The 22,280-nt window shown below is 56.6% G+C and overlaps 2 protein-coding genes across 4 annotated transcripts in view; both read left to right on the top strand.

The window, feature by feature from the left end:
* The window catches only part of TUSC2 (tumor suppressor 2, mitochondrial calcium regulator), a 223,475-nt gene that overhangs the window by 40,781 nt on the left and 160,414 nt on the right, over positions 1-22,280 (top strand). The gene's annotated exons all lie outside the window — the stretch shown is intronic.
* Positions 2,712-22,280, top strand: part of CACNA2D2 (calcium voltage-gated channel auxiliary subunit alpha2delta 2) — a 140,674-nt gene continuing 121,105 nt past the window's right edge. For all 3 annotated transcript variants that reach the window (XM_050780735.1, XM_050780734.1, XM_050780733.1), the window contains exon 1: positions 2,712-2,926. In XM_050780735.1, coding sequence (XP_050636692.1) covers positions 2,712-2,926 — 215 coding nt within the window. The remainder of the gene's footprint in view (positions 2,927-22,280) is intronic.

Raw genomic sequence — 22,280 nt, 5'->3', positions numbered from 1 at the left:
TCTTCCCTCGAGTGGCACAACTGAGCCCATGGCCTGCTTGGCACATAGTAGGTTCTCCTTATGGCTTTGTCAGTCTCTTCTGACCTGCTGAGCTGGCACCTACCAGGCCCCCTGTCAGAGCCAGGGCCCTCTCTGCTTACTGCAGCTTCACCTGCCCCTGCTACCCTACATCTTCCAGCACAGGCAACTTGGGCCAGGTGGGCAGCCCCAGGCCTTTCCTACCCAATTTACCAATGTGCCTGCCATGGAAGTCCCCCTATTCCTTGTGAAGGTTCAAATTTTTCTCCTAAGATCTTAATGTGTGGCTGTAGCCAGCCGCCAAGAGGGCCGAGGATGTTGTGAGCCTCAAAAGTTGTAATGCGTAAACACTTACCACTCCTTTACTCTTAATTACCTCCCCTCCTTATTTGTCTTCCTTTAACAGCCTGTCAACCAAAATCTCCCGCCTTTCCCTTGGCGCCAGCGGCCTCAATTAGGTGCACATCTGTGGAGGCTAGAACTGAAATGCCCAACTGCCAAAACCCACCCACTGTTCCTAGACTGACTCCATGTGCCTGATGGCCTGGGCACTTTGGGGATAGTGCTGCTACCCTGGTGTTGGAGGGCAGGGAGGTTGGCCCTCACATTTCTCAGGCCACTGCAGAGTCTGCCTTGGGAAGTCACCCGCCCCCGACAGGGCACCCAAGAGGAATGATGTCCTTTATGCTGGTCCCCTAGGGCCACGGGCACAGGTAGTATTTGTCCAGCAAGCAGGTAAGAGAGGATATCACAGGCCAGCCCTACCTTGGGCATAAGGAAGACAGAGATGCTGGGGACAGGTCTCAGCAGGCGGGGCTGGGAGAGTGGCTGTTTAGCTCACGCTTGTCGACTCCTGGGCAGAATCCCCTGCCCCCTTGCCCTCCCATTGTGTCCAGAGGTTGGGGGGCAACTGGCTCAGTGAGGACCCTGCTTGTTCCCCCACAGAGCTGGACTATCGTCTCCCATAGTCCATCAGGTTCCACCTGTTCACCAGGCCCCTGGTCCCTGTGTTGCCTTCCTCTGATACTGTTTTTGGGGTCTCACGGTTTGGGATCGCTGGCAAACCTCAGTCTGGCCCCTGAAGGCTCATTCAGGTCAAGGAAGGAGGACACTCCAAGAAATGAAGGAACTGTTCCCTGTCAAGCCCTGGTTTGCTGGGATTGGAGGAGCCAAGGCAGGACTAGGCAGCAAGGGAAGGTTGTCTTGGGCCCTATTTCCAGCCCCTACCCCTACCCTTTTCTGTCCAGGGGCTACTATTCCCTCTCAACTGCAAGCCCTCCTTGGGCTGACTTGTGAGTGGGTGACAGGAGAGCCACTGATACCATGAGGTGGGGCGTCTGGATGTTTCTGAAACATCCTGCCCAGCTGGTTACTATCCCTCATTCCTCGTGATAGGCCAGGTCTGTGGGCAGTTATTGCTGAGGGGGTCCTGCCCTGTGTCAAATTGGTGGGGAGCATTCTCTCATCCTATTTGCACCAGAGGCAGAGTTGGGTTCCAGAGCAACTTCAATAGAATCCTAGGGATGGTCTTCCCTCATTTTGAATGCTTCAGTTTACCAAGCGATTTTCCCCATTCTCACTTCATCCTGGAAATGGGAGTGGGCACCCACACAAGCATTCACAAGCGAGGACACTGAGACTCTGACACTGAGACTCTGACAGGGCCACAAGCTGTGGAGTTAAGGTTGACACTAGCCCCAGTCTTCTCCCCACAGCAGGGAAGAGCCAGGGGCCTCCAGGACAGAAAGGACTGGGTTGTACAGACATGAGCTTCCTGGCTCTGGAAGAATCTAAATAAGAGGCTGTGCAAACCCCGGGAGCTGGGGCTTGGGACCGGCCAGCACACAGTGCCTGTTCAGCCCAGGGAAGCGAAGCAAGTGGCTGCAGAGGGCTGCATCCTGCCGCGTCCCCAGTCCCCAACAACCGTACAGCCGGGCCCAGGTTTCTGCTTAGGGAACCAGGAGGTCCAGGCCCTTTCTGCCAGCAGCCGGGCGTTCAAGCCCCCAACAGAGAGAAATCTTGAAGATAGCTAGGGCCACGGGGGCTGTTGAGTTCAGCATGCCTCCTTCTCTGGTCTCCGCTGAAGCTGTCACTCCACCATTAAACCTGTGACTCCGGGCCTTAAGCCTGTTGAAGGTCGAGCCCCCAGAAAGGTCACATATGCTCCTGCCTTGGGCCGCGGGGCCCGGGTCTCTTCCCGCGGGTTGGGTGGAGAGAGAGCGGTCTGAGGCGTGGGGGCGGGGTCGCACCCGGGGCCTCGGACAGCGGCTGGGGCGCAGGACGCCCAAGTCAGTAGGGCAGGCTTCGGGCTGCGCGGGGACGAGGAGCGCGCGGCCGCGGGCGCGGGTGGGCGCGTGGCCGCGGCGGGGGCGCGCGGGGGCGGGCCGGCCGGGGAAGCGGGAGGGAGGCAGAGAAGAGGGCGGCGCCGGCAGGTCGGCTGCGGCTGCTATTTGAGCGCAGGTCCCGGGCCGGGCGCTCAGAGCGCTTGGAATCAGCGCTGTAGGGAGATCGCAGCGCGCAGCCCGCAGAGGCGCTGCGGCCGGCCGGTGCAGCTCCGGAGGCCCCGCGCGGAGAAGGCGGCGGCGGAGGAGAGGCCGAGTTACCGCCCGCCGCCCGCGCCCGCGCCCCCCCACCCCGCGGCCGCCGCCGCCACTGCCCCCCCCTCCCCGCGGCGCCGCATCTTGAATGGAAACATGGCGGTGCCGGCTCGGACCTGCGGCGCCTCTCGGCCCGGCCCAGCGCAGACTGCGTGCCCCTGGCCGGGCTGCGGCCCCCAGTCCGGCCCCGGCGCCCGGCGCCCGGCGTCCGGGCCCCCGCGCCCGCTGTGGCTGCTGCTGTCGCCGCTGCTGCTTCTACCGCTGCTCGCCGCCCCCGGCGCCTCTGCCTACAGCTTCCCCCAGCAGCACACGTAAGTGGCTTGCGCCCCGCTCTGCCCCCCGGTCCGCGCTGCTGCTTCCCTGCGCCCCGCGCCAGGGCAGAGGCGCTGAGTCCGGCTGCCCGCTGTGCCCGGGGGCGGCGGCCCCAAGCCCCGAAGGCTGGCAGCAGCGGTCCAGGCGCTCTGGCTGCGTCGCGAAACTTCCCCGTGGTGCCCCTGCTTCCCCCAAATCCCCCAAATGAGGCAAGGCAAGATCTTCAAGCCCCGGGAGGCGTAGGGAGGGGGGTCCGAGCTTGTCAGCTGATTCCCCTGCCGCTGACCCGGTGAGAGAGAAACCCGGGTTGGGTGAGGGGGCGGCCAGCGACCCCTGCCCGGCGGAGTTGGAGCCGCGCATCTGCCCCACGTTCCCTCCCTGGTGGGAACCCGGCGCTTTACAGCCAGAGGTGAGGGACATCTCCACACCTGCCTTCAAGGGCCTTTTCCTTTAGTGGGGATCTGTATGCCAAGGATGCGAGCACCTTCTTGCTGTGGCCAGTACCACAGAGGCAGTGTCCCCTGTTCTTGGTCTCCCCTCTACCTGAGGAGAGAGTCCCCTGGAAAGCCCAGTTGGGAGGTGAAGGCGTTGGGGTCCGGGCGGAGGTGAATGGTGGGAAGGACCCTTGTTTGCGCCTGCTGCTGCTGCCAACAGGATAATAGCCTCTCCTGGCTCTGCCAGCTTCCGCAGGTTTTCTGGTCCTTCTGAGCCTTCTCCTCCTCCCCAAGGGCCAGCAAACTCGGGTTGCCTCCTCCCGGTGAGCTTAGCCCGATGTGTCTGGGGCTGGGAGTGGATGTTCAGTGCATGTGGCCTTTAGGACATATCAGTTTCCTGACACTGTGCTTCAGCCCTATGTCAGTGCCCAGACACCCCTTTGGGGCACGGTGACCACCCTGCTTCTGTTATCTGTCTCCGGGTCTGAGGAGCCACCTGTCCCTGGACTTCTTCACTAGTGTCCTGGCCTGGAGATTGGGGCATGAGTCGTCGGGCTGCTGGTGGCCAAGGGGAAGGGTCTGGCTTCAGGGAAAGGGAGAGGCTGGCTCTGCGTCATTTAGACCAGCTCTGCCCAAGGGTAAGACCCCCTGGTTCTGCTACAAAACCTGCCGACTCCGGCTCGTAGGCTCTCTAAGATGAGGGAAAAACAAACTCAGGAAAAGCGCCTCTCTGGGTCTCTCTCTCTGTCTTGTCATCAGCACAGCCTGGCTGTGCTCAGGCGGGTGATCAGTTGGCAAATTACAGGTGCTGCACGGACGTGTCCTCTGTCAACTGTCTGGATTTTTCATATGTGTGTGTGTGTGTGTGGGGTGCCCAGGGAGAAAGTAATCGTATGGAAGTTCAGGGCTGGTGGGTGCATTTTTGTCTTTCATTTGCTGTGATGGAAATGGACTTCAATCACAGTGCTTAAAAAGAGCAAAAGCATTTTTTTGTTGTTGTTCTTTCTTCCTCAAAGCCCAGCACGATCCAAGCCACAATTATTTTTTTCTTAGCCGTTTCATAGCTCCTTGAGTGAAGGTTTAAGTAGATGTCTTTTTCCACCTCACCCGACCTCACTCCCTTTCCCTGCAACGTGCAGTTGGTCAGATGGCTTCTGGGCCTGCACGAGTCTCTAGAAGGCCGATGTGAGACCCTGACCAGAGTAGACACCTGTCCCTCTGTCCCCAGCCAGAAGATGGGGAGACGGGTGTGACAGCAGTGGCACATTTCCAGCTGGACGCTCTTTTCTTGTCCATATAGTTGGAGCTAATTTGAGGGTTTGGGACATGTCTTGAAAACCATAATTAGAGAATGAGGGTGGAGGTGGGGTGGGGTCTGTGCCGCTCTGAGGGTCCAGGGGGAGGTGACTAATGGTACAGCGACACAGAGGGTTTGCTGTGACAGCCAGCGCCCTTCAGCTGCCCTGGTCCCGCAGACGAGGATGCCCATTGATCCTTGGAGGGAGGAAGGGGAGGGAATCTTGAAGCTCCCCACACATGACCATGGCCAGTGGAACTGGTGCTTTTGTTGAACTGATAAGAAAGGTTTAGGCTGTCGTTGGGGCCAGAAGGTTCTGTGGGGTTGCTCAGGGATGGGTGGCCTTCCAGAACCTTCTGCTGGGTCAGTGTGACCAGGCTGCGATGACACTTTGATACAGGTGGATTTCCAAGGAGAAGAGTGGAACCCAGCTTCATGGCACTGGAGTGACAACCCCTCAGTGGGGAAGGCCCTCAATGAGAAAGTCATTTTCTTGTTAGTGTCTGCCAGTGCAAAGAGGCCCAGCTTCACAAGCTACTGGATTTTAAGCACGTGTGGGTTTGGGGTCCGCTAACTGTGATTTCTGTAATGGCTCTCTGGCAGCATGGCTCTCTGCCCACCAGGCAAAATGGACCAAGGCTGCTGCTGGATTGAGAAGGGCAGAGGGGTTACTGCTGAAGGGAGGACAGGGCTTCAGGGGATTTTTTGGGGGCGGAGGGGGTGGGCTCTCTCACCTTACCTGGACCTTGATTCAGAGTTTCAAACAAGGAGGAGGCTATATGTGTGCACGCATGTATGCACACGTGTGTGCACTTGTCTGGCTGGGTGTGGGGGGCCTGAGTCTGAGCACACCTTTCACCTGCCTCCTCCTCTTTCCAGTTATGCCCTCCCCAACATCAGGCCACCGCCGCTGGCTGAGGGGCAGCCCTCACTGCTTTGCCTCCCCTTGTGTCTTTCCCTCCCTTCTCCCCTGTTCTCCTTCTTCGAGTCTTTCATCAAGCTGTACCTATCCTTCCCTGCCTGCTGCTTTTGTCCTCTCTGCTGGGCCTCTGTGCCCCATTCTCTGGGGCCCCCGGGTTTCTCTGTCCCCTGCTCTGTGGAGTCCCGGCTGAGTGCTGGGTGGAGCACCCGGCTAAGCTGGCCCACCTGACTGTACCCTCTTAGCCCAGCTCTGCTCCAGTGATGGTGTTGGCTAGCGTCTCCCTGCCTCTGAGGGTGGGCAGAAGCAGTGAGGGGCCTGAGGGGTTTGAACCACCAGCAGATTAATGACAACCAGAGTACGTGCTCCTCTCCTGAGTGGACACATGGGGAGCAGTGCCTACAACAGGGCATGCGTCAGTCTAGCTATGGTTAATGGTGGGTGACGTGTGTCTGTCTGGGCCTTCCAGCCCCTGTCTCCACCTCCCTGTGGCTCTCCCTGTTGGAGGGAGGCAGCATCACACATCTGGGTCCCCCATCTTCCCAACAACCTGCCGCAGCTTTTGCAGGAGGGAGGGGTAAGGCTTCCCAGCCGCTGCTGCCATCACTGAGATGCAGAGCTGCCAGGTGCTCACAGCCCTCTGGTGTGGAGGACTTTGGGGGGACCCTTGGCTGCTGTTCCCCTGGACTCCATCTTTATCAGGCACCTCCTTTTGGTCAACTGTGCCAGGCTAACCCCTGAGAAAGGAGGAAGCTCATTATAGGATGAATCCCCTCACAGTCTGCAGGTGAATCTCACTCCAGATTCTTTGTCACACTCATGTCCCCATGGAGAGACTGACTCCAGAGTGAAGCTGGCCTCTAAGTGGACTTCTGCAGAGAGTATCCTCTTCTCCTTCTGCCTGTGTGCAGGTGGGCACTGCCAGCTTCTGGCACCTTGGATGTGTATGGGTGGACACTGCCAGCTCCTGGGAGGATGTAGTTTGGGGACATGCTGGGTGTCAGTTGTAGACTTTGCAGGCTCCATTGGGATGACCTTGCCTTAGTTTCCACAATTGAAATGATAGAATCTGCTTAAGAGGCTGGTGGTGAGAATTAACAAGAGACAATGCCGCCTCTAGTGGGCAGGGAGGGCTCCATCAGGTGCCATGGCTGCCACTGTTAACATTAGCATTAAGCCCAGATGCTGCAGCCGTGCAGTAGCCAGTCTCACTGCGAGACTCGCCAGTCTCCAGGGCTCCCACAGGCTGGGTGGCCACCTGTCTCTCTGCTTTGCTCATGCTGCCCTGCCATGACTGTGCTCTTTTCTCGGATTTAGATCCCCTCCTTCAAGGTCTCACACCTGCACCTTCCAGAGGCCTTCCCATCCCAGCTCTGGGCTGTGCCACTCTATCAGGCTGTGCCCACCCACGTCAGATTCTACCTCCTTGAGGAAGACACTGGGCCACCTCCCTCTCTCACCCCCTGCAACACAGCTTGACTGTGGTGGGGGACATCACTAGGCTAAAGGTGATCTCCCTTACTGAGCCCAGGCCAGTCCCCTCAACCACATTAGTGCCTTGATCTCAGAGCCCGTGGTCATGTCCATCCTCCAGATGGGGAGACTGACCTCAGAAAAATGAAGGGACCTGCTTAAAGCCCACAACCATGAGAGGCAGGGCTGGGAAAGGATGGATGTGTCAGACACTTGGCTGCCCAGCCAGAGGGCTAGGGACATCTGGGCAGTGGTCCCAGGAAGTGGAGGGGGGCTTGAAGCCTGAATCTTTGGGAAGAAAATGAAGAGGCCTAGGATGTGAGAGTTGGGCCTGGGGCTTCCAGCTGTGACTTTGCCCCATCTGTCTCTCTTTCCTCCTCTGGGTCTCAGGCAACCCTGAGGGGCCTTCCTTGGCACGAAGCTGCCCTGCCAGCCCCAGTGCTTATAGCCCCAGTGCTGACCTCCATCTACCTCCCACGTATACACAGGCCATCGTGGAGCACCCCCAGCCCAGAGCTTTCCTTCCCCGAGCTTTGAGTTATGGGCCAGGCCTGCTCTGTGTGGAGAGGTGGAGGACAGGAAGGGCTTCATCTTGAGATGAGATGCCATTTCCTTCTCCAGATTCCAGTCTGATTCCAGAGAGAAAGGTCATGTAGGTGGGGGTGGGGCTAGGGGTTGTTCGTGGAAACCTGAGGCTGGCTTCTCTAGTCCCTTGGCAGTTTTGCCAGGTCTGAGGGGACTTCACAGGGCTAGGATCTTATAGATGCTTGGGGGGCCTCGTGCCATCTGGACGGGTGGGACTTGGGGGCTTTGGGAACCAGCGTTCAAGGGCTCGTTGCTAGGAAACTCTCCAAGGGGCAGTGGAGGTTTGGAGTCAAGGCAGGTGGGCCTGATACCTGTTTGGCAGTGTGATGTTACCTGTAGGATAGGAGTGGTCTTTCCCTCTCTTCCCCCTTCCAGCCACCTACCCCACTCCCATGCAGAGATTTGCCTCCAGACCTGGTGCCTTGTCTTTAAGTGACTGGGCTGCGGGCCTCAGGCCTAGGGAGGACATGCTGAGGGTGAGGGGCTTTCCCATTGCTGGCTACAGCCCTCCAGCCAACTGGGAAGATTCTCTTCATGTCAGGTTTTGTTTTTTTTTTTTTCTGGTGCCTACTGTCTAAACAAGAAGCTACAGAATCAATATTCGTATTCCCCGAGGGAAGTGTGTGTGTGGTTTTTGCTTTTTTTCCCTTCCCTTCTTCTCTTGTCCTGTGTAACCTGAAGAGCCTCCAGAGCTGCCTGTGGCTAAGGGCAGAAGGAGGGGGCAGTGCAGGTGACCACAGAGATTGAGATGGCCCTGCTGGCTTGCAGGGTCCCCACAGGGGTCTCTTGGTGCCTCTCTAAAGGAGTCAAGGTTCTGTCATTCAAGTCTACATACGGTCAGGACCTAAGGGGCAGACTCAGCCAAGCCCTGCCCTGCCACCGTAAGACTCAGGCTGTTGGCTTGGTGCTCCTGGTCCTGGTCCCGCTCCTCTCACCTGGGACCCCACAGTGCTTTTCCTTCTGGATCTGGTCTGGCCCTGCTGGGTCCCCAGCCACCACTGTTACCCGTGACTGAGCCTGGTGAGGGGAGAGCCTCACAAACTAGGAGACTGTCTAGCTGGGATTAGGTGGGGAGAATCTTCACAAACGAGTTCTGAAAGCCCCCATCTTAGGTCAGGGGGCCTCTGTCAAGGGCAAGCCCAGCCTGATCTTCTCAGTTGGGTAGCTTACTTTGTGACCTTGGACAAAACCCCTCCTCCCCCTGGGCCTCAGTTTCCTCTCTTCCAGGATCCTTCCAACTCTGACATTCCAGTGCCCTAAGAAGACAGATCTGGGGTCTTCCTGCTCCTCACCACGCCCTGCTTTAGCTGTGGCCGCTGGGCCTTATCTCTTCCAGTGCAAGGGTACCTGGACCTCCCGTCCTCCTTTGGCCATATCTTGGGTGTCTCATGGCTGCTTTTCAGATTGACCCACTTTGAGCTCTGATCAGCCTAATTGTTTAGCAGAGAGGGAGGGGCATGGGAAGCCTTTCCTGCTGATCAGTATCCATCTCTCCCACCAGGGAAATGATCCTCATTAAAGAAAGGGGAAGGGGTGGGTGAAAAGGGTGAGAAGTGACTCCCTCTGCCTGTCTCCCCCCCGCCCCTTAGACCCTGGGCCTCTTTCTTCCCCTTTGATGCCTGACTTCCCTGCTGGCTACTTCTTTCTGAACAAGCCCCCTCTTCCTGTGCACTGAGACTCTGCCACACCTCTCAACAGCTGTGTGACCTTGGGAACTTCCACAGCCTCTCTGGGTCTTGGAGCCTTTTCTGTAAAACAGGGCTTCCATGGCTGTACTGCCACATAGGGTTGGGGTGTGACAGACCGTGAGGGATGGGCCTGGCCCTAGGGAGTCTGTGATAAGGGCATGTGGATCCCGACTGGATCTAGGGGGATTTGCAGTCCAGCTGGGCCTGCACTCCAAGTGCTAGCCACTGTCCCCTCATCCATAGCACCCAGCTCCCATCCAGGCCCTACAGGCACTTGGGACCCACTTGTGGTTTGTGGGTCTTTCCTCTTGTGCTTGGCCCTTGCCTTTGCCTGTGTGCACATGTCAGCTTGTATGTGGGCGTGTCTACACCTGTGTGTTTGTGTGTGTGCATGTGTCAGATGTGTTCATATCTAAGCATGCTTGTGCCTATACCCACTTGTGTGCGTGTGTTTGTACTCAAACATGGATGCATGTGTGTAGGTGTGTGTGCACGGGCATTCTTTTTTTTTTTTTTTTTTTTTTTTTGAGACGGAGTCTCGCTGTGTCGCCCAGGCTGGAGTGCAGTGGCCGGATCTCAGCTCACTGCAAGCTCTGCCTCCCGGGTTTTTACGCCATTCTCCTGCCTCAGCCTCCCGAGTAGCCGGGACTACAGGCGCCCGCCACCTCGCCCGGCTAGTTTTTTGTATTTTTTAGTAGAGACGGGGTTTCACCGTGTTAGCCAGGATGGTCTCGAACTCCTGACCTCGTGATCCGCCCGTCTCGGCCTCCCAAAGTGCTGGGATTACAGGCTTGAGCCACCGCGCCCGGCATACGGGCATTCTTGTGTAGGCAGTAGTGGGTGTGTGCGTGTGTGTGCATATGAATTCAAATGTGGGCATGTGCTTGGGAGCCTATGTCGTGCAGGCACACGTGTTGTTTATCTCTGTGGCCAGAATGGGCTCCTAGTGCCCACCTTCACCACCCGCCTTTGAGGTTAATGCCAGGGCTCGGCTGGGCAAACACTGGCAGTAGGAAATAAAGCATCCTGATTGTTAGGAACAGTGTTTTGCAAACTTTTATGTTAGAAACAGCCTGAGTTAAGGCTGAGCTGGAAAGTTTGATCTTCTACCAACTGGCGTGATGACAGTCTGCAAAGGAAACAGAGGCTGCGTCCTTGTAATTCAAATTTTTGCAAATTGAATGGTATTTGGATTCACTGGAGGACTTGGGACTCAGAGGAGCTCCGTGAGTCCTTTGTGAAGTGAAGCATCTTTGCAAACAGCCGTTCCCCGTGTGGAAAATCTGGAGGGTGGGTGTGGAGCCCGGGCTCAGGCAGAGTGGGAAGCTCTTGCTGTGTGACCTTGGGCTGGCATGTTTCCCTTTCAGAGTGGGTGCTTCTCATTTGCACACTGAAGGGCAGGAGACTGGCAGCCCTTGAGTATCTGCTGTGGGTTTGGGTCCTCCCCGCAGCAAGACACCGTGGGCACGATTTGGGCTGTAAAAACTTTGGCTTGATGATCCCTTGATGATCTGGAGGGATGATCCCTCCAGATGTTCTCTATCTGGAGCATCTCCAGCGAAGACACTTCCTTCAAGGATGGATTTTTGTCTACTGAGTCTTCATAAATAAGGCTGTCCAGGTGCCCTATGATGGGCCCTGGCCCCAGTAGCTGTGTGGACCCAGTTCTTGTGGGTTCTGATGTCTGAGAGAACCGTAAGTTTTGCTTTCCTGGAATTTTCAGGACTTGCCTGTGTGTTGTCAGTGCTGTGATTTGTCCAGGGCCCTTGGCATTTTGGGAAGTGGATGTGAGGGTCTCAGGAGCCTACAGGCCAGGAGGAGTTCCTATGGGGGCAGGGAGCCTGGGTGCAACCGTCTCCTTGGGCATTATGGGCTTTGCATGCTTCCCTGACTTGGAAAGGACATGCCACAGCCACAGAAATCCCTGAGGTCCTGATACCACCATCATACACACAGGGAAACTGAGGCCCAAGATGGGGGAAGGGAACCTTCAAGCCCCACATATCTGCGGCTGCACATACTCTGTGGGCAGGGCCCAGCCCCCATCCCTAATGATCAGTATACACTGTGGGGAGGGTGACTCCCTGTGCAGCCTTCCTTGCACTGATGTACAGCTGTTTCTTTTAAATAAAAATATCCGGCCAGGTGCAGTGGCTGATGCCTGTAATCCCAACACTTTGGGAGGCCGAGGTGGGAGGATCGCTTGAGCCCAGGAGTTGAAGATCAGACTGGGCAACATGGTGAAACCCCATCTCTACAAAACAAAATACAAAAATTAGCCAGGTGAGGTCGTGCACACCCATGGTCTCAGCTATTCAGGAGGCTGAGGTGGGAGGATTGCTTGAGCCTGGGAGGTTGAGGCTATATGGAGCTGTGATGGTACCATTGGACTCCAGCCTGGACACAGAGTGAGAGCCTTTCATTTATAAATAAATGAATAATAAATAAATAAAATCTATGGCATGGGGTCGGGGGGCAAGTTGAGGTCTGCTTTGGCAAACTCGAAGGGCAAGATGTCTATGTGGTGTGAGGCCCCAACTCCTGGGGTTTCTGTGGGGCAAACTCTGATGTCCTTGTGCTGTTTCAGAGACACGAAAGCCTTCTGGGTCCCCTTGAGAAGGACAACTTTGTCACCAGGCAGTGTGGGCTTGGAGGGGCTGGCGTATTCCTGAGACGGTAGAGGCCGGTGCTCTGCCGTGAGTTTCCAGCCTGATGTGGCATTTCAGTCTTGATCACTTCCTTCCGCAGCCCGCGTTCTCCTCCTGCTGGCCCCGCCTAAAACGCTGCATTTGAAACCTTAAAGGTCAGGCCTGGTGCTGCCACCAGTTCCAGCAAACAAGCAACTAAACAACCCACCCCTGCCCTGCCCCCACTTCAGTTATGAGAAAAGAGAATGAGCTGGCAGAGCAGGCCTCTGTGCTAAGGGCCCTTGCAAATGGGCATTTCTCCTTTCTCCTTGTGAACTGAGTCCGTGGTGGGTGTGTTAGGGCCCTGGGAGTCTTTGTGTCTCTCCTTGGACCCCCCCTCCACCCCCGTCCCAAGGCTTGCTGGAGTGTCTCCCTTTCGGGCTAGCTGGGACCTTACACCCCAGAAGCCTGCCGTGGGCAGAGCCCCACTTCCCTGACTGGCCCCTGAGGCCTTGCCTGGGCTGGCTCCAGCCTCTGGCCCTGGGACTATCTGGGACACTTCAAGGTCCTGGGAAGAGCTTTGGCTTCCTACCTCTGGCTTTTGTGAACCGTGTCCCTCTCCAGGCTGCCGGCTCCGCCCAGGGCCCCTGGGCAGGAGCCTTCCTTACCAACAGGCTCCCTGCCCTTTGTGGGTCCTTCCTCCAGCCCCGTGCCCCTCCTCCAGCTCTGTGCCGGGTCATGGGGCCCTTGAGGAGTAGGCATTGAGCTGACTGCCACCCCCTCAAGATCTGAGTCTGAGGAGCGCATTTGGTTGCCAACAAGAGGCTGCTTCTGTGCTTATCATGGAACCTTAGCGTGGTGGGTTTTCATCATGGTAGGCCCTTTATCCCGACAGGGAGCCAACAGGTGTGTGATGCGGCTGTTGGCAAAGACCAAGTGGTCACCTGTGCTTGGCCTGATGGCCTCGTTTTTGGTGTAGCTGTCTGTCCTTGGCCAACTTCCTGTATGGCAACAAGATGGCTGCCACAGCTCCAGGCATCATGTGCACACCCAGGCACTAGGCATGTCTCCTCTGGGTTTCTCTTAAGAGGGGAGGAAACCTTGCCCAGAAGCCCCCAGCCGACTTCCTGTCACACTCATTGGCTGGCACTGGGTCACATGTCCACTCTGAACCAATCACTGGCAATCTAAATAGTACACTGTGATTGGTTCAGGCTAATCAGGATTTACCCTTGAGCTGAGGATGGGGTCACCTTGGGCTGGAGGTGGAGATTCTGCAGAAGGCAGGGAGTGATGGAGGATGGGGAAGCAGTGTTTGCTGCTGGGTCAGAGGAGAGGCTTGAGGGTGGGAGTTGGGGCCAAGGAAGAGAAGGGAGGTGAGGGGACGGGTGACCATGCCAAGGAAATGTTTGTAAAGGAAGTAGTTGTTTTAACCATATCAATCACTACAAGCTGGGCCCCGGGTGGTATATTTTATACTTGTTAGGTCAGTCCATTTTTATCCCACTTTCACAGATGAGAAAAATTGAGGCTTAGCCAGGCTAAAGGATAAAATCACACAGATGGCAAGTGGCAGGGGCAGGATTCCTCCTAGTGCTGGGGTTCAAACACTCAGCCCTGTCCCGTACATCCCTCCTGCATCTCACCTCCTCCAGGCAACCCCTGGCCACAGGACCTTCAGGGTGTCCCTACACTCCCATGGTGTTCTGCCATGCTTCTCCCTCCGTAGGAGCTGCCCTACTGGCCAGGCTGACGTCCTTGGAGGGTTTATTTCTCACCGGGCCTCTGGTGCCCCCAGGTTCCTTGGAGCCACCTCAGGACCAGAAGTAGGAGATTTTTGGCTCCCAATCCCCCTCCCAGTAGAATAGTCCCACCCTTACTTGTGTGATAGATGTGGGTCAGTGGGAACTGTGGGACCAGTTGGTCCAGTTTAACTCCCATGTGGTACAGATGGGAAAACTGAGGCCTGGAGAGGGACACTTCCGTGGGCCTCTCAGCACTTGAGGCATAGCCTAGACCCAAACCTGGAGTTTGGGGGAGCAGCCACTGCCCTCAAGTTGCCGTGCTGTGCTGTGGTCAGGCAGGGCCTAGGCAGACTGTTTAGGACAACAGCGAGTTGCGGGTTCAGATGACGTCTGAAGATAGTGCTGGCATCAGTGGGCCAAGAGATGGCCAGAGGGACATGTCCTGCTGCTGTGAAACAGCGCAACTGACCTGGCCTTAGAGGGCCACAGCCACGGAAATGACGCATAGACATGACCATGGGGAAGGCCCAGATGTGACTGGGTGCTGCCTGTGAGACTTCATTCTCATCTTATGGGGAGGGTGGCTTCAGGGTGGGGTGTACTTGCCTATAGTGGGGGTATACTTTTGCCTACATACTGCAGAGGACTGGGTGTCATTGGTCAGCACCCAGTGGTGAATATGATGAGATCCATGCTCAACGTGGCCGGGAGCCTAGCCCTTCCCATTACTCTCTGGCTCTGTTCTCTGCACCAATCCTGGGTCCAGGTTGGGCAGTGTTCAGGAGCCGGTCAGCCAAGGGCACAGGTCTTGGGGTAAACCCTGGGCTCTGTCCTGCTTCTGGATTGGATGCCCCTCTGGCCAGTGTTCCCAACCTGTCACATGAGGAAACAGGGATCTCTGGGGCTGTCCAAGGGTCAGGGAAAGGAAGAAGCTGACTTCTACTGGCCATGACTGTGAGTCTGCTGACTGATAATCCTCCTCTGATCTGGGTCTCCTTCTGGGGTTTTCTCCCAGTCGCATGCTGGAACTGGTGGTACTGTCGCCTGTGCTCACAGAGTAGGCAGGCAGGGTAGTCTGAACTCACTTTCAATTCTCCCACCTCTCCATCCTTCACCCTCCTTTTTCCTCCCCACTCCATGCCTGCCTCACGCCCTGGGCTGTGCCTAGTGGTACCTGGGCAGAGCAACTTGAGGGGAGGGAGGCAGCATGTTTAATTGTTTAAGCCACACCTTGGCTGGCGCAGGCCCCAGAAACCCTAGGGGCTTGTGCAGCAGGGTCTGTGGGCCTCCCCTTGGCCCTTCCTCTTCCAGTCTCCTCCTAACCCACCTTAGCCTCACTGTGGTAGTCTGGGGCAAGCCTCCTGCCCTCCTCCTCTGAGCCTCAGTGTCCTCACTGTTCTCAGCACCCTCCATAGAAAGGGATCCTTCTGTAGGTGACAGTGGTGCTCCCCCTGCCACCTCGTCTGTATAACTGTCATCTCTGTCCTGCCCTGTAACCGGTGCTTGTGGAGATCTCAGCAGGGAGGCTGCTTCTGATGGGCATGGGGGGTGGGCACAGAGTGGGATCTCTGTCCTCAGAACTGAGTGCCCAACAGAACGGAAGCCATCTCCTTCCATGGGGGCTTAACAAGCACCTACTATGCACTCAGCATGGAGGAACCTGGGGAGAGGTTGGATGGGCTTCCGAGGACCCTACCAACCCCAAGCAGGACCCACCTGTTGTCCCACTGACCTCTACCTGTCCTTTGGTGCTTGACTTGGAGTTACTGTCCCCTGAAACCTTCCCTGACTTCCTTGTCTGGGTCAGAGGCCGCCTAGCCTGCTTCAAGCCCCTCTCCTCCCCATTCTTGTCCTGAAATAGACCTTGCTGCCTGGCTGCTCAGGGGCTGTGTGCCTGGGAGGGGTGGGGGCGGTGGTCAGTTGCCCTTGGCTGGAACTCCAAGCTAGCATACACCAAGTACTCAATAAATGTGTGCTGAGCAGGGAGCCCATGGTCTGCAGGTGTCCACGGAGTCAAGCTGGTCATGACTGTGGAAAATGGAGCAACCTTTTACACAACGACCTGGGACAGAGCCTGGCTTTGCTAGGGACAGAGGGCATAGGCCACTCCCACATGTCTTCCTGTGGCTTTTGCAAGGAGTTTTCCCAGCCCAGGGGCTGCCTCCAAGGGCTGCCCTGGATAGGGAGGTGAAGGGGGTGTCCAGAGAGTCCAGAGACCCACTGAGCTGTATTATTTAATGGGGTAGGGGCAGGGCCCAGGCATTAGCATGTTTTCTAGAGCCCCCTCTTCCAGCTAAGTTGAGCCAAGGTACACAACTGTGGCCTTAGGGGGATAGGAAGGTAAACACAGGATCCCCACCCTCTGCCCAGCAAGGAGGCACTGAGGTTCCCAGGGACGGGGGATGGTGTGTATTGGTTCTGAGCAATGTCCTGACCGTGGTATCTGTGGGAGCCAGCTGAACCCAAATGCCTGTACATGCAGCCAGTTGCCACAATCGGCGGCTTGTCCCAAGGAGATCACCTGGCTTCCCAGCCGGCTGCCCCGCTCCTTCCAAACTGCTCCTCTGCATAGACATTTGCCCATGCCCCATCTGCCCTGCCGCCCGCTCCACAGCCTGCCCATCTTTCAGGACCTGCTTCCTGACCATCCCCTCCCCACCTGAATCCACTCCCACACCTTAGCTGAATCCACTCCACACCTTACCGGGCTCCGGGGTCTCCAAGGGCCAACTAGGTCCCTGCTCTTGGGACACTCAGTCCATGGGGGAGATAAACAGTTAGGAAGACATGGGAGTGAGGCCAAATAAATCACACCATGCATGGTTGGTGCTCCAAGCAGCATCCAAGGGGCCATGAGACATCCTGCTGTAGGCCCCCAGGGTCCCTTGCCATTACCATGGCCCTGGGCCTCCCCAATCAGGGTGTGGAGGTCCTGGGGAGATCACCTGGACCCACCTTTTTCCATGGATAAGCCATTGATGGGGGGACAAAGCAAGGGGCAGGGGTCGAGTAAGGGAGAGGCTTGCCTTGCGTATAGATCCGGCCCCAGCCCCAGTTTTGGAGGCTCCCAGCAGCCCCACCCCTGTCTTTCTGATGCTCTTCCCTGGGCAGTGCCTCCTAGCACCCACCACGCCTTGGGCTGCCCAGACCTCATGACTGTGGCCCTGCCTATCTGGCGCCCCACGGCCCCAACTTCCCTGGCACAGAGCAGCTGGGGGAGGGGGTTGTGGGGAACAATCCCAAAGGCCATTAAGCCTAGCCATTTACTCAGTTCCTGAGCCAGTGCTGGGGGAAGTATATTTCACAGGTGATTTCCAGACTGGTGGCATATGGAGGAGGCAATTACTCTAAAAAGAAGAAGGATGGGGACTTCATGGGGCCATCTAGAGGGCCCTGGAGCTGTGGGCCCTGATGCATATGCCTGCTGTGTGGTAGAAAGCCTGGTTCTGGGGATTATAAAGGGAACCCCATATGTGACCTTGTTTGTGCCTCAGTTACCTCATCTTTAAAGTGGGATCACATTTCCTATGTTTCATAGTTGTAAGGATGGAACAGCCAGTCATTCGGCCAGCATTTTTTGAGCACCTTCTGCCTGTCAGGTGCTCTTCTCAGGAGATGATATTCTAGTGACAATATCCGTGTCAAAAAACACCAGGAAAATGGCGAATGCTTTGCACTTGTTGGCACTTCTTACTAGGGGGGTGGTAGAGGGGCTGCAGCAGGAGGGAGCTCCCATGGAGCTGAGGGAAGAGGTGTCAGGGGGGTGGGGTGGGTAATAACAAAATCCCCAGCCTCTAACATTTGTTGTGCTGAGCCTCAGTACTCTCTGCTGCCCTCCTCCTGGGGTCAAGATTGCAAGATACAAAGTGTAGGGCAGTGTCAGGATGCCAGGGCCAGGAGGCTCTGCACCCGGGCCCAGTTGTGACGGGTACTGGTTCGTTTCTGTGGAGTGAATGAAGGAAATCAGTTCCTGAGAGACTGAGCTCCCACTGAAAGAGGCCCAGCTTCCCTGGGTGCAGCCGTCTCACTGCCCTTCCGTCCAGTGTGTAGAGGTGCTGCCATGTACGAGGGTAGGAATTCTGCAGACCTCGGTGTGGGAGCAGCCTGCCTTGGTGCCCACGGTCAGTCTGTGGGTGCTCATGGGGCATCACTGTGTGTGGAGCCCACTGCTGGGCCTTACATATGCTGTGCCCTCCGTTTGGATCGGCTTCCTGCTCTGTTGTGCCACCTTCACCTGGCCAACCCCTCGGCCAGGTCAGGCCCCTTCCCATGCATCCCACGCATCCTGTCCCCAAGGCTTGCTGGACTCTTCTTCTCATCAGGCCGCAATCCGGATCAGATATCAGCTTCCTCTGCTTGGATTCCAGGCTCCCAAGGGCAGGCCTGCATCTGCCCTGCTTGCTGCCAAATCCCTTCCAGGTGCCCATAGTGGGTACATAGTTACCATTGGAATGAATGCATGAGTGAGTGAGTGACTGACTGGGTGGGGAGTGAGCGAGCTAGTTGGGAATTTACGGAAAGTTGGAAGCACCTGCAAAGTATTTTTTGCCGGTAATGAGACCTGCTGGTTCAGCCACCTGCCTCCCCTTAAGCCAATCCTGAGGCTCACCAGGCAGGGTGGCTCCTCTCGGACTGGGGAGGCCAGAAAGGTGTGGTAGCTGGGGCTACACTAGAAGCCCCTTCCTCATGCAGCTGTGGATCCCTCACAGCCTGCAGAGGGGATTTGCACTGCTAAAGGATTCACCACAGAGAGTAACGGGTTCATGGTGTGTCAAGGCAGGTTGAGCACTCACATTCCATTTACATGCAGCTTGGCGTACTCTGAGGGTCCAGGCACTAGCAAGAAGCAGATCCCAGAGGAAGCGGGCATTCTCCCCATACCTGGCTCAGGCTCCCTGGTGGGGGCATTGGAGGGAACTGGGGCTCTGCCCTGCTGCGACAACGTTCCTACAGCAGGATAGCCCTGACGGGGTATAAGGAAGGACTTCCCCATTGCACTCAGCTTTGACTTGCTTGTGGAGGCAGTGAATTCCTGAGGTAGCCCCCTTCTCAAAGTTGGGAAAAGCTGTATATGAGGGGCGGCCCTTACCTGCAACCTACTTCCTGTTTGGCTACTGGAGTCCACCTTAAGGTTAAGGAGGCCTGACAGCCTAGGGGACAGGGCCGTGGCTGAGTTGACTGGGTTCAGATTCTGGTTCAGCAATGTGGTCCCGGGCAAGTTGCATCATCTCCACAGGCCTCAGAGTGCTCATCCGTGAAGTGGGCATGAACTGGCCTGTGCCTGGCCGAGGTACCATCGCTGCAGTGGAAATCACACGGAGCGCCCAGTGCACAGGCGCTCCACGTCAGCATTGCCTTTCCCTGGTGCTTGGCTGCCTGCTGAAGTGGGGGCCCCTTTCCCAGCCCTGTCTTCCAACTTCTGTCCTACTGCAAAGTGAGGTGGTCAGGGCAGGCCAGTCTGGTAGGGGGAAGATGTTCCGGTAAATTTATCCCCAGGTGTTTCCAGAACTCTTTTTGGCCAGGCTCCAAGCTAAGCTCTGTAGGAAGCTTGATGATGGGACTAGACTGCAGCCCCAGCCTAAGATGAGGCTTGGTGAAGTGTGGTGAGAACTGTGGCTTTGAGAAGAGGGTGGGGGAAACCTAGGAAGGCTTCCTGGCAGAGGTGACTTGGCCAGGTAGAAGAAGGACAAGGCCAGAGAACAAAGCTGGCCTTGATGGGTTGAATTCTGTCTTTGCTTGGCCTCTCCTCTGTACATGGATGTCCTTGGGGGGCCTGTAAGCTTCCACAGAGGATTCTGCTCTGAAGGGGAACAGAGGACCTTGAGGGGGTCTCTGTCTTCCTCAAGGCAGGAGGCCATGTTGAGGACTCACACAGAGGACAGCTATTTGTGGCTTAGCGAGGATTTGACTCATGCTGGGGGGTGGGGAGGATGTGCAGGAGGGGAGATGGGGGTGTGTGAATCACCGAATCAGACCAGAATGGTTGGTGACACATGGACAGGGTCTGTCCTGCCACCTCTAGTCCAGCTTCATCTCCTGGTATGGGGCAGGAACAGAAGGCTGTAGCTCCTGGGTTCCTCCCTGACCCACTTGGTGACCTCCACAGGTGTCCCAACCCTACTGTGCTCTCTGAGATGAGGCCTGGACATGGCTCCCCCATTTTAGCACTGACTGGGCACACAGGGACTGCAGTGATGTTCACCTCCTGAGAGCCGATCATTCTGAGCCTCAGCTTACCCATTTGTGAAATGGGCCTGAGCAGGACTTGTGTTCCCATCGTGCCTGACTACCTGAGGAATGTGCTGGGGAGAGGAGGTGTTGCAGACCCTAAAATGCCCATAGTCTGTGGCCAGGGTGGGTGGTTCCAGGCCTGGAGAACCCTGGATTCCCCTTCTAGATTCCTGTCACTGTGCCCCTGGCCTGGACCCTTTGCCTTGCCCCTGGGAGGCCCAGGCTGGTTTGTTAGTGCCTCTTGCTTACTGCTATATCCCAGCTCTCGACTTCTGAGAAATTCACAAACAGTGAAAACTGGTGCTGGCACCTTGGCGACCCCTGAGCCTCAGTTATCAGGGCAGTTGCTGGTTTTACCCTGGGCCTCAGGAAAGGGTTCTCCCCCTACCCTTGCATAGCGAGCTGTAAGTCACTGTTATCATGTGTGGTTGCCTGTCTCCGTATCCTAGGAGTTTCTCAGTAGAGTGCAAAACACAGGAATAAACTGAGTGCTGGGTGGTGGGAGCTACTGAGGTCCCTATGGGCCCTGAATCCAGATACTTGAGAACAGCCTCAACGTTTGTAATGGTTATTTACTCAATATGGAGTCATGTTTTACAGCGCTACCTTCTAAAATACATTTATATTTATAACTACCTTACCAGTTACATATTAGGGCTCCACATAGTTTTTTGTTAGAAAAATAAAAGGTGAATGATCTTGCTGCTGGAGCAGTTTGAAAACCACTAGGGTGGCTCAGTTTTGTCAGTCCACAGATGGGAAACCGAGCCACAGACAGGGGAGCAGGTGAGCCTGCGCAGAGCCCATGGACTCTGGTCCCGGGAACCAGAACCCAAGTGTGCAGGAGAGAGCTCCATGGGGTGGGGGTGGGGGAGGGTGCAGGTGCTGGGTGGCTGGTGTTTAGGGACAGGGTGGCAGAGATAGAGTGGAGGATAGCCCAGGTCTGGGTCACTCTTCCTCAGCACTTTCTTCTTGCTTCCTGGAAGAAGTGGCTGCTCCAGCGCCAGGGCCTTCAGGGAGAGCCATGAATTATGCACGGAAGCCACAGGCCTGGGCAGGCCCTTCATAAATGAGCCTTAATAATTCATATGGAAAGGAGCCAGGGGAAGGGAGGGCCTCCTGGGCCAGCCCTGGGGCAGCCACCACACTGCCAACCTCTCCGCAGGCTCCTCCTGCCCACCCCGCCTGCCTACTCAGTGGCCGGCCACACGCAAGCTGGGCAGGAGGGCTGGGAGGTCAGCAGGACTCTGGGGAGGTATATTCACTCAGCAAATGGCCTGTTCTTCCAGGCTGGAGAGCAGGAACCTCCTGGCTCAGGGCTCACAGCCCAAGGCAGAGGCTAACAGTAAGCAAGAGGGAGGATGTCTGATGAAATACTAGCCAAAAGAATCACCCCAGGAGGGGACATGGAGATCAGTTGCTGCTGGTGGGGTGCAATTTCAAATGGAGGGGCAAGGAGGTCTTCACGGAGCAGGTGACGTATGTATGGAGACCGGAAGGAAGTGAGAGGCCCTTGGACTTCCGAGGAGAGACTGTTTCAGGCAGAGGGAACAGCATGTGCCGAAGCCTGTGCAGGGACTGTAGGGGCGTGTTCAGGCCACACCAAGGGGTGAGGTCAGGGAGGCTACTAGGGGTGCGGCCACTGGGTGGACTTGGGCTTTCCCCTAGTGCGACGGAGTTGACAGAGGAGGGACATGACATCAGGGCACTCCAGCCATGTGTAGAAGGGAACAGACTGGGGAGGCAGGTGCCAGGCAGAAGGTGGAGGCTGGTGAGTGAGCTGGCAGCTGCAGAGGTGCAGGAACCCTCAAGAGTGCCCGGCCAGGGAGGCAGTCGGCAGTGGGTGGATTCGGGCACATTGCGAAGGTGGAACCTGTAGCACTTGCTGATAGATTGGATGTGGGTGTGAGAGAAAGTGGGTTCTAGGTCACCCCAAGTCTTTGATCTGAACCAAGGGAGCTGCCATCAGCAGAGGCAGGGAGTGGGGAGAAGAGGTGGAGATGGTCCCAAGGGACTCTCAGGATCTTGTTTTGGACACTTTCAGTTCGAGAGGCCCCTTAGCCACACCCGCAGCTGGGCGTTGAAGACTGATGTTCTGAGTTGAGGTATGTGCAGCCTGACAGGTGCTTGTGACCTCTGTGACCTGGAGCACATCACTCAATTGCTCTGTGCCTCAGTTTCCCTCTGAGGGTTGTGGGTAGTGATCTGGCTGCTCTGCAGGTGAATTAAGGCAGTGCAGTGAGATCCCTGGCCTGTCACCACTGGCTCAGGCCTCAGGCAGGGAGGGCTCCCATCAGATCCCTTGAGATATGGATCCCTAAATGGTCCATGGAGGCCTCAGGCTATCCCTCCTT

Source organism: Macaca thibetana, chromosome 2 (genome assembly GCF_024542745.1).
Source record: "Macaca thibetana thibetana isolate TM-01 chromosome 2, ASM2454274v1, whole genome shotgun sequence".
Classification (NCBI taxonomy): Eukaryota; Metazoa; Chordata; class Mammalia; order Primates; family Cercopithecidae; genus Macaca; species Macaca thibetana.
This window is presented reverse-complemented; position numbering and strand designations above follow the sequence as displayed.